The sequence below is a fragment of the Equus caballus genome, chromosome 24 (assembly GCF_041296265.1).
Source record: "Equus caballus isolate H_3958 breed thoroughbred chromosome 24, TB-T2T, whole genome shotgun sequence".
In the NCBI taxonomy this organism is placed as follows: Eukaryota; Metazoa; Chordata; class Mammalia; order Perissodactyla; family Equidae; genus Equus; species Equus caballus.
Window position 1 is genome coordinate 59,565,538 of NC_091707.1, and position 10,587 is coordinate 59,576,124.

At 66.0% G+C, this 10,587-nt stretch overlaps 1 protein-coding gene across 2 annotated transcripts; it reads left to right on the forward strand.

Moving 5' to 3' along the window:
• Positions 1 to 3,704: 3,704 nt before the first annotated feature.
• TMEM121 (transmembrane protein 121) lies at positions 3,705 to 7,474 on the forward strand. Of its 2 annotated transcripts, none has more exons than XM_023628518.2 (2): positions 3,705 to 3,794; positions 5,947 to 7,474. In XM_023628518.2, exon 2 carries the CDS (start codon positions 6,105 to 6,107, stop codon positions 7,059 to 7,061), a length of 957 nt encoding a protein of 318 aa, XP_023484286.2. In that variant the 5' UTR covers positions 3,705 to 3,794; positions 5,947 to 6,104; the 3' UTR covers positions 7,062 to 7,474. The 2 variants fall into 2 exon arrangements, with proteins under 2 accessions (XP_023484286.2, XP_070105476.1); XM_070249375.1 differs by lacking the exon at positions 3,705 to 3,794 and adding an exon at positions 4,893 to 5,754.
• The last annotated feature ends 3,113 nt before the right edge of the window (positions 7,475 to 10,587 follow it).

Genomic DNA, 10,587 nt, shown 5'->3' on the forward strand with positions numbered 1-10,587 from the left:
TTCATATCGCTCTCTCCCACACCCCTGCCTCCCTCCTAGGAGGACACTTTCCATCATGCTGGGCCCGCCTTGACAAAGCCCCAGCCCCAGGTCCTTGCTCAATCACATCTGCAGAGTCCCGTTCGCCCTGCAAGGGAACCTGCTCATGGATGTGGGGGATGAGGATGGGGACATCTCTGGGGTCATTACTCTGCCAACCACAGCAATTACTTCCTTCCAGCAGATTAAAGACGTCATCCCATTGTCATGAGGTTTCTGCTGTTGCAGCTGAGAAGTCAGAGGTCAGATGACGCTCTTTCCTTTTAAGGTCATCTGACTTTTTTATATCTGACTGCTTTTAAGATTCCTCCTTGTGTCCAGTTTTTACCAGTTTTATGTGATGTGTGAGTTGTGGGTTTTTTAGTGACGCTCTGGTTGGTCGGGCTGCTCAGATTTGTGGTTTGTATCTTTCAACAGGTACAGACACCCCCCAGCCATCTTCCCTGAGTATTGCGTGTCCTGGTCAGGCCCGTGTGGGAGCCTCATCACACCTGAGGAGAGCTGGTCGCCACACCCTGTGTGTCTCTCCGGCTGCGGTTCTCGTCTTTCCGTCTCTGTGCTTCAGTCTGCATGCTTTCTTCTACCCTCTCCTCCAGCTCTTGGATCCTCTTTTCAGTCGCATCCAATCTGCTCTCGACGTTTCCCCTGAGTCCTTAGTTTCAGCTATTGTGTTTTTAGTGCTAGAGTTTCCGTTTGGTTCTCTTTTTCAATCTGCCCTGTCACCTTCATGGTTTCCAGGGCCCTGTCTTGGACCACAGTAAGCACGGATGTTTTCAGGCTGCCTCTGAGCTCTCTAGTCTCTGAGGTCTTTGGGGTTCACCTCTGTTGGGGTCACTCTGTGTTTCTGCTGGCTGCTCCTGGAGTCTAGTTTGCGGGGCAGACTAGTTTGAAAATTGTGTTTGAAAAATTACTCGAGGAATAATCTGAGGCTTGCAGTGGGGACACTTCCCTCCCTGCAGCCCTGCCTGTGCTTCCACCGCCGGGCACCGGAGGCACAGCCTGTCCCGCGTCACCTGAAACCAAGTTCAGAACCTGAAACGGCTGGCCACCCCTCCCTGGGCCGTGACCCTGCGCCGGCCCAGCCTGGCTGCCCTCACCCCCAGCCCTCCAAGCGCTCAATTACCAGCACACAGCACACCTAGCACAGCAGCTGTCAGGGTTCTTACCCCAGCAGATGCAGAGTCACTCTCTTCCCACGGGACCCAGGCATCTATGTGACTCCCCACGACCTCTCTGTGGATTTAGCTCTGCTCCATCAGCCCTCCAGGCAGGCCAGGGGCACAGAGCCCACCCTAGTGACCACATGGAGTGATGGCCAGTGGGGAGGGGCTGTGGCCAAGGCAAGTGGCCAGACCCCAGAATGGAGGTGGTAGCCGGATGGAGGCCTGGCCTGGAGGGAGGTGCATGGGGCTGGGCCTGCCACCCAAAGCCAGGGCAGTGCTGTTCCAGCCAGGGGAGCTGCCAGGACAGCATGCCCGGTGGAGAAGTGAGGCCTGGCTAGGCCGTGAGGGGCTTCTTAAAAGAATGGCTGGGGGTGGGGGGGAGGCTGGCAGGGACATGCCTGGGGGGGGGCTTTATAGCCAGGTGTAGGAGCTTGGTCCCTTGTCAAGGCCATGGAGAGGCATGGCAGTGACCAGGGACACACAGTCAGACTGGCAAGCTGGGAAGGTGAGTTACGGGTTGACTAGTGTCCCCTAAAAGATAATTCGAGTCCTAACCCCCAGCACCTCTGAATGTGACCTTATTTGGAAACAGGGTCTTTGCAGATGTCCTCGAGTTGAGATGAGGTCTCCAGGGTGAGCCTTCCAGTGACTGATGTCTCTATGACAAGAGGAGAGACGCACACAGGGGGAGGCCACACGATGTCAGAGGCAGGTGGGAGTGGTGCGTCCACAAGCCCAGGCAAGGAGGGCTGGCAGCCACTAGAAGGTGAAAGAGGCGAGGAGTGGACTCTCCCCTGGAGCCTCCCCAGGGAGCACAGCTGTGTCCCAGCAGCTCCGGGCCTGGCCCTCGGCCCGGCACACCCCTGCCCTGAGGAAGTGGAGACACAAAGAGAAGGAGGGCCAGGAGAGGGTCGGGGGTGAGTACTGGGCAGAGATAGGCTCGGGGTTCTGCCTGGGAGGCAAGAATGGATGCTGCGGAGGGGGCGTGTGGTGCACAGGACACGGTGCAGGCCTGCAGGGTTCGGGTTAAAGCCTGGGCTTTTGGAGCATGCCCTTGGGTGAGGTGGGGAGGCCAGAGGGAGAGAGGCTGCAGGGTTGAGCAGGGTGGCCTGGGGTAGCCCCACCTGGTGGAGGGCAGGAGGGAGGGAGCAGGCCACACAAAGCGGTAGTGTGGGCTCGGGGACCCTGCTGGTACTTCTGGCCCTCTTCATCCCAGCCTGCCCCCCTCTGACTCCTGGGCCTGCAGGGTGGCCTGCCAGGGGGGTCGCTGGTGTTGCCCTGGGCCGCCTCCTCCCCCATCCATGCTGCATGGAGTGGCCTTTCCACCTAGGCCCTTTGTCTCTCCAGGCAGAGGGAAGTCTGGAGGCCTCCCTGGGGGAGGTGAGCCGTCCCTGTGGGATCTGGGGCCCTCCCTGGGCACAGAGGCAGTCCGGGTCCCTGACTCCACTTCGAGTGAGAGCAACTGTGTGAGTGGGTGCAGGGGCTGGTACCCCCAGCTAGCCATCCTGAAGGCCCATCCCAGTGAGCACCTCAGTGCTCATCTCATAAGCCTCTCATGGAGGGCCCAGGGTGGCCTGCTACCCCCCTTCCCATTTGTCCCAGTGCCCCCCAGCCCTCAGCATTGTGGGAGGGTGGCAGATGGGGACACCTGCACAACCTGGCCACCTGCACAGACCCAGGATGCGAGCACCTGCAGACTCAGCCACCTGTGTGGACCCAGGCACCTGCTCAGGACCTCAGGGTAAGTAGACCTGGGTGCAAGTGGGATTCTGGGTGTCCCTTCACCTCTCTGACCGTGGGTCTCTTCCTCTGTTAGAGATAAGTGGGAGCAGCTTTGGGGACGAAGCAGGCAGGCAGTAGGTGCGCTCCCCTCCTCTGTCTTACGGGTGGAAAGGCTGGGATGTAAGTGGCAGGCTCAGGGAGGACAGGGTGGGGGTGGGGACTGAATCTCCAGATCTTAGCGTGCCCCCTGGACGGGTGGAGGAGAGGACCGGGCCGCCTACTGCTCCTGTCCCCGTCAGAAAACAGCCCAGAAGGCTGCGGACATCCAGGACCCAGGGTCCTCGCTGGGACGCGGCACCGAGGCCCGCACCGCGCTCCTGGTTCTGTTCCCATGGGCCACGCCCCAGTCCCGTGGGTCACCTGCAGAGAGCCAGCGGTCTCGCAGGCTGCCTGTCGCGGGAAAGTGGGGTCACCCTGGTGGGCGGCCTGGGTGGGGGCCACAGCAGAATTCCAGGGCGTCAGCGGGACTGAGGCGCCCGCGCGCGATTCTCCGGCTGTGGGGTGAGGAGGGGCGCAGAGGAGACGTCCCGGGGGTCTGCGCGTGGACCCTGGGGGCATCCGGCTGCCCAGTGCCGCGGGTCCCGGGCGCTGCTCCCGCGCAGCACTGTCGCCGTGGCAACCGGCGCTGCCGAGGGCGGGGGCGCCGGGACCCCCAGCCCGCGGGCGGCGGGGAGCGTGGGGCGGGGGGCGGGGCCGCGGGCGGGCGGGGGGCGCGCGGAGGGGAGGCGGAGCGGAGCGGAGCGCGGCCTCGGCCGGGAGCATAGGCTCGGCGGGCCGGCCGGGCGCGGCGCAGCATCTGGCCGGCGGCGGGTAGGCGCGGGCTGGGCCGAGCGGGGCGGAGCGGGAGGCCTGGCTCGGGCGACCCCCATCTCCTCGGGCGCAGGGGCAGTGGGGTGCGGGGGCGGCGCTGCCGGGGGGAGGCCTGGGCCGGTAGGGCGACTGAACCAGGCCGCCGGGAGCCGGCGGTGGGGGCGGAGGAGCAGAGACGCAGCTGCTGGGAGCGGCCCAACCCCTGCACCGTCCTCTGTTCGGTGGGGTTGGGGGGTGCGGCCCCTTTCTCTCTCTCTGCCCCTCCTCTCTAGGCACTGAGGGGTAGTTCTAGGGTGGGGGCCCATGCGAGGCACCGGAGAGGGGGCGGGCAGCGAGGGGCCTGGAGGCTCTAGTGTCTGTGAGGTCCGGGCAGTGGGACTGTGGGGGGCACCAGGACCGGCGCTGGACAGCCAGGGCAGGAGGGCCTGGGGCCAGTCCGAGGGAGAGGCCTGGCTAGCATGTGGGGGAGGGGTGGTCAGGCACTGGCTCTGGCTTTCTGGGGCAGGGGCTGGGGCTCCCTCTCTGAGCTCCGTCGGGATGGGGTCTGTCCCAGCACCCCCAGCCCTCAGCCCAGGTTTGATGAGTGACTGAGGGAGCGAGAGCGCCGTGGAGTGGATGGGGAGGAAAGGGTTATCGATGCGGCGGCTATTTGGCTATTTGGCCTGGCCAACGGGCCGGGAGGAAGGAAATTCCCAGGCCACCGCCGCAGCCACGGGAGGCCTGGATTGTGGGGGGTCTAACTGGGTGAAGCCTGTCCACCCATTGGGGGTGAGAACGGTGAGTGTGGGTGGAGGCAGGGGCATAGGCCATGACCCCCCACGCACGGTCTCCCGGAGGTGTCCCAGCTCAGGGAGCTCGGGGGTCCTGTGTGTGACTGCGGGGACCCCTGGGAGGCGGGTGCTGGGTGGGGCAGCAAGTGGGATGAGGGCAGGGCTGGGGGCGCGGATTTGGAGGAGGGCTCCTTCCTGGGTCAGTGGGGCCTGCGGTGTCACCAGGGGCAGGCTGAGCACTCACTCCATGGTCACGGGTGACATTAAATTTTATGTCCTTGTCTAGACAGGGCAGTAAACAGAGCCCGGGGCCCGGGGTGATGGGGGGCGGGGCGGGGGACTGGCCGGGAGTGAAACGCGAGTGACTTTCAGGTGGGTGAGGGCGTGCGGGCCTCCATCGTGCCCCAGTGTGAACCAGGGTGTGGGGGCCCGCAGTCTGGTGTGGGACTCCAACCAGCACAGCCATGACAACCAGTGCCAGGGGCATGAGAGAGGTCCAGGGGAGTGCGGGGCCCAAAGGGGACCCAGGTACTCGTAACAGAGGAGGGCGGGCTTCCTGAGATCGCCCTTAAGGTGCAAGGGAGGGAGGGAGCGGCAGGGGAACCACCCCTCACAGTGAGCAGAACAGGTGGGGGGGAGTGTACACGGCAGGCGCTGAAGCCAGGACTGGAGCTTCCGAAGGCAATGGGGAGCCAGGGTGGGAGTAGGGCAGAGAATGGTCCACACAGCCTGTGGAGGGTGGACCAGAGGAGACACTGAGTCCGCAGGGAGGAGGGCTGGTGGGGTTGCAAGGCAGGGGTGGGAGGCATGGAGGGGCTTGTGGGATGGAATACTCAGGACTTGCATGACACTCAGTCCTGGATCAGAAAACCCGCCCAGAGCCCCGGCTCCCGGGATGGGGCCTGGGCATCCGCGGGCCGCCGGCACTCCCTGAGCGCGCAGAGTGGAGGGCGCGGGCCGCCTCTCCGCCCCCGAGTGAGGCCCTGGGGGAGAGAGGATGCCCGAGGCGCCGCGGGAACGGCCTCAGGCCAGCAGCCCGGGCGTGTGGCCCGGCCGTCAGAGCCGGAGGGACGGCGGCGTGGGCTCAGAGGGACAAACCACTGGGGGCCCGGGGACGCGCGCGGCGGGGAGAAACCACTTCCGTTCCATTTCCTTCCTGGCGGTGGCGGGAATGAGGTCTCGCGTCTCAGGTGAGGCTGCAGCGCCCCCTGGAGGCCCCGCTCCCGACTCCCGATCCCCCCGGGCGCGCATGGGCGCGTGCGTGCGACAGAGGCCTCGCGCCCCGCGCGCGGGGACAGCGCCTCGCTCAGGAAGCACATCGCGGGGGTCATGGGAGCCGCCCCCGGGCCACACCCTCACTGTGCCTCCTCTGGTCTCCCCAGGTTCCTGAACTCGCCGGCTGGGAGCGGTGGTGCCCTCGAGGCAGCTGGACAGGCCCAGCGCTGCGCCATGCCCACGGGCTGAGTGCCGCCGCCGCAGGGCCTCGTCCCGCCTCGCGTGGGGGCCGCGCGCGCCCAGGCCGGGGCCCCGGCGGCCCACCATGGTGCTGCCGCCCCCGGACCGGCGCCACGTGTGCCTGACCACGCTGGTGATCATGGGCAGCATGGCCGTCATGGACGCGTACCTGGTGGAGCAGAATCAGGGCCCGCGCAAGATCGGCGTGTGCATCATCGTGCTGGTGGGAGACGTGTGCTTCCTGCTGGTGCTGCGCTACGTGGCCGTGTGGGTGGGCGCCGAGGTGCGCACGGCCAAGCGCGGCTACGCCATGATCCTGTGGTTCCTCTACATCTTCGTGCTGGAGATCAAGCTCTACTTCATCTTCCAGAACTACAAGGCGGCGCGGCGCGGCGCGGCCGACCCGGTGGCGCGCAAGGCGCTGACGCTGCTGCTGTCGGTGTGCGTGCCCGGCCTCTTCCTGCTGCTGGTGGCCCTCGACCGCATGGAGTACGTACGCACCTTCCGCAAGCGCGAGGACCTGCGCGGCCGCCTCTTCTGGGTGGCGCTGGACCTGCTGGACCTGCTGGACATGCAGGCCAACCTGTGGGAGCCGCCGCGCACCGGGCTGCCGCTGTGGGCCGAGGGCCTCACCTTCTTCTACTGCTACATGCTGCTGCTGGTGCTGCCGTGCGTGGCGCTCAGTGAGGTCAGCATGCAGGGCGAGCACATCGCGCCGCAGAAGATGATGCTGTACCCGGTGCTCAGCCTCGCCACCGTCAACGTGGTGGCCGTGCTGGCGCGCGCCGCCAACATGGCGCTCTTCCGCGACAGCCGCGTCTCGGCCATCTTCGTCGGCAAGAACGTGGTGGCGCTCGCCACCAAGGCCTGTACCTTCCTGGAGTACCGCCGCCAGGTGCGCGACTTCCCGCCACCCGCCCTCTCGCTGGAGCTGCAGCCGCCGCCCCCCCAGCGCAACTCGGTGCCGCCACCCCCGCCGCTGCACGGCCCGCCGGGCCGCCCCCACGGGCCCTCGCCCACGCGCGAAGCCCTGGACACGTGACAGGGTCCGCGCTGCCCCCGGGGAGGCCCCCCCCCACCGGGGCGCGGGGACGCGGGGGCCGGAGGGGCGCTCGTTTTGCTTGGGATGGGGTGGGGGCGGGCTCCCCACGGGGCCAGGTGCGGTGAGCACCTGTGCCGGGGCCCGCGGCCGCTTTTCATCTCAGGGATCCCTCAGACCACGGACCCTCAGCTCCCGCTTGGCCAGCCCACCCCAGCGCGTGGGCCACTGTGTGCGGCCTGGGCCGGAGCCGAAGGGGCCCCGTCCCTGCCTTCTGGGGGCCTGGGTGTGAAGGGAGGCCAGAGTGGGCGGAGGTCTGGTCCCTTGGGGTCCCTTGGTGGGGGCCTCTGGCTCAGAGTCTGGGGCCAAGGAGGCCTCTCATTTTAAAGACTCGTGTTTACAGTTTTGTACCCAAAGTCACACTGCTCTGCCTGTTTGATGCGTCTATTCTGACAGCGAGGGAGAAGGAGGCGGGAGGGCGGGTGTGAGTGAGTGAGGCAGGGGGGCTGGGCTAGTCCACCCCGGCCTCCGCCTCTGGGGAGCTCCTGGGTGGGGGACCATTGCTGCCCTGTCCCAGAGACACTGCCCCTCCAACGCCACTGTCCCCGCCTCCAGAGATCCCATAATTCTGACTCTGCTCTTCCTAGAGTACCTTAACCCTATCCCTACCCACGGGTGCTGGTCCCATGTCCCTGACCCCACACTTCACACCCAGAAGTGCCCCCGAGCCCCTGGTTCTCTCCTCCGGTGCCCAGGGCTCCCACAGCTCAGGACACCCAGAAGCCAGGTGGGATTAGGCCCTGGCTTTGCTAAGCGGCAGACGCTGCAGTCTAGGCCAGGAGCATGGAGCCTGGCCCAACACCCGCGGAGCCCTGGTGGGCAGAGTGGACACCTTCGGCCGGCTGGTCTGTGGCAGAGAGCACATGACACTGAAGTCCATCTGCGGGTGGTCTCCCGCCTGGGCCCCTGCACTTGTGATGTGAGCCTGGCCACCCACCCGGCCCAGGACGTGTCTGTAGCATCGGAGAGGGAGCCTTTGCCCCCGCGTTATGAGGCTGTTGACGTGGCTGAGGACGCCTTGCACGACGATTGGGTGGTGCTTACACACATTCCTCAGGTGGCACGCGTGGCGTTGTGGAGCCCCGGGGCGTGCCAGCTCGTGCTCCCCGCATTCACGTGCGCTTCCGGATGGCAAGGCCTGCCCTCCCTGCCGCCCGACCCATGTGCCCATAACCAGCAGCTCCCAGAAGGGCGGGAGATGGCAGCGCCCAGGGGGTCCTCCCTAAGCCCCCTTCCTACCGACCCCACAGCTCTGAGCTGCCCCCAGCCCCACCCACCCTCCTTGTTCTCAGTGGCCCCTCTGTGGGCAGCGGGGAGCCCGTGAGGGGAGCAGGCAGACGCCCCTGGGTGCAGCCCCTGGCAAGTGGAGGCGGGAGGGCAGGGGCAGGGGGACAGGGAGCAGCTGGGAAAGGCTGCACAGGTGGCGAGTGGGAGGGGCTCCGAGGGGCTCCGAGGGTCTGCAGCCAGGGGTGGGGAGTGGGCACGGTCTGGGGAGGCTGTGGCCTGGGGAGGGGACGGTGAGTGAGGCCTGTGGGAAGCCTGTATCCCCCACCCCCGCCCCAAGGCCCGGGCAGCTGTGCTGTCCCTGCCTGGTCCCTCTGGGCATGTCCCTGGAGATGGACGGCTGGGAGAGTGGGGTCAGAGGGGCTCTGTCCTGCCTCAGCTCCTGACGGCCTGTTAAGACGCTTCCCCTCCTGGCCTCTTCCCAGAGGACCCCCTTGCTCGCCCTTGAGGGGTCAGCTTTGCCCTGAGGCCCCATCTCCCAATGTCAGAGTTAGGAACTGGTGTCCCTGAGCTTGGCTTGGTCAGAGAAGAGGACCTCGGGGCTCACAGAGCCCTGGGTACACCCCAGACTCCGAGCCACCCTCAGCGCTGGTCATGGCCTCCCCCCTCTGCCTCCACCAGCCTGCCCCGGCCTCCCACGCCAGAGAGCCTGGCCCTCCCTGTCTTGACATGGTTTAATGGCCCATGTGCCCCTCCCGCTGTGTCTCTGAGGGCATCTGAACAGACGTTGAGGATACAGGGGCCCCCTGCTCCCGTGCGGCCCGCGGCTGGCCCACTGTTGCTGTGACCTGGAGCACCGCTCGGGCCTCTGCAGGGCTGGGAAACTGGACCTTGGTCGACCTTGTGGCCCAAGGTGTCTGCCCTCTGGAGGCTGCCTTGGGAATGGAGTGGGGACCTGATCACCTTCCACCCTGCCCTTCACTGGCTTCCTGCGGTGGCCTGTGGTGGCCAGAGGTGACAGGGAAGCCAGCTGGTCCCCTTGTCCTTCATTACCTCTGGCATCGGCTCACAGGCCCTGAGGGACTCTCGGCTGCGCACCTGCCCCACGTGGGCCCTGAGGCTGAGCCCAGGCAGAGGCCGTCCCTGTGCACGTGGGAGGGGGACAGTGGGGCGGCCAGACTGGGGGGCACTGGCAGGGGGGGTTCCTGCGCGAGGACCAGGGAGACCATCTTCAGGTGGGCAGTTGGAGCCAATGCCTGGGGTTGGGAGAGGGAGGCCTGGGGGAGTTGGGGCCTGGAAGTATGGTGGGCGCCGGGCCGGCAGGCCAGGCGGGGCAGTGGCTTGGGTTTGGGCTCCAAGAGCAGCTGGACCCCCACCAACCCTGTTCTAAGTGGGAAGCAGCATGATGGGGTTGGTGCTGAAGCAGCAAAGGAAGCTGGAAGGGCCGTGGGTGGCTGGAGTGGCAGCTCACAGGAAGGGGGGTGGACGGCTAAGTGGGAGGGGGCGGGTGCTCAGCGTGGGGTGGACAGACGCCCGTCAGGTCAAGCAGGAGGCTGCTGGTGACTTCACAGAACAGTGTCCGTACACTGCGGGGTGGACACTCCACTTGAGGGCGTTCATGAGTCAGCGGGAAGGAGAGTGAAGATGTGGTGGCTGGAGGGCGGTGGTGGAAGAGGAACTGGGCAGCGTGGGTCAAGGTCCTGACAAGGGGTGTTTCCCAGCACTACGCCCCTCCCGAGGGTCTCCCTCACTTCTGCCATCTCCAGGGGCCTTTCTGCCCTGCAGCCCCTCCTCCCAGGCACAGTCAGATGCCGCCTTCTCAGGCCTCCTCTCCTCAGACCTCTGGACAAGAGAGTCAATCAAGGGTGGAGGGGAAAACCCGGATATGGTAACAGCTGTCATGGATGGTGATCCGTGCCGATGCCCCAGAGTGGGACGTGCCCTTCTCCCAACCTGAGCCGTCCTGGCCAAAGAGAACCTCATTTCCAGAAGCCCAGGGAGCTCGCCCCACCGGATCTGAGATGCTAACCTGAGTCCCCTGTGTGTGTCTCATGCCCGGACGCAGGGCGGTCCAGGCGCCAGGCCTCGCTGCTCACTGTGAGCGGTCCAGGCACCAGCCTCGCTGCTCACTGTGGCATGCTGGGCCCCAGCTCCACCATCACCTGGGGAACCAGGCACCGCCTATCCTGTTCCAAGAGTCCCAGCCTGGCAGCCTCCTCCAGAGAGCTGGGAGTTAGCTTGTTTC

Excerpts from the sequence above, each read along its gene's own strand:
- TMEM121 (XM_023628518.2), top strand. The coding sequence starts at position 6,105 with ATGGTGCTGCCGCCCCCGGACCGGCGCCACGTGTGCCTGACCACGCTG.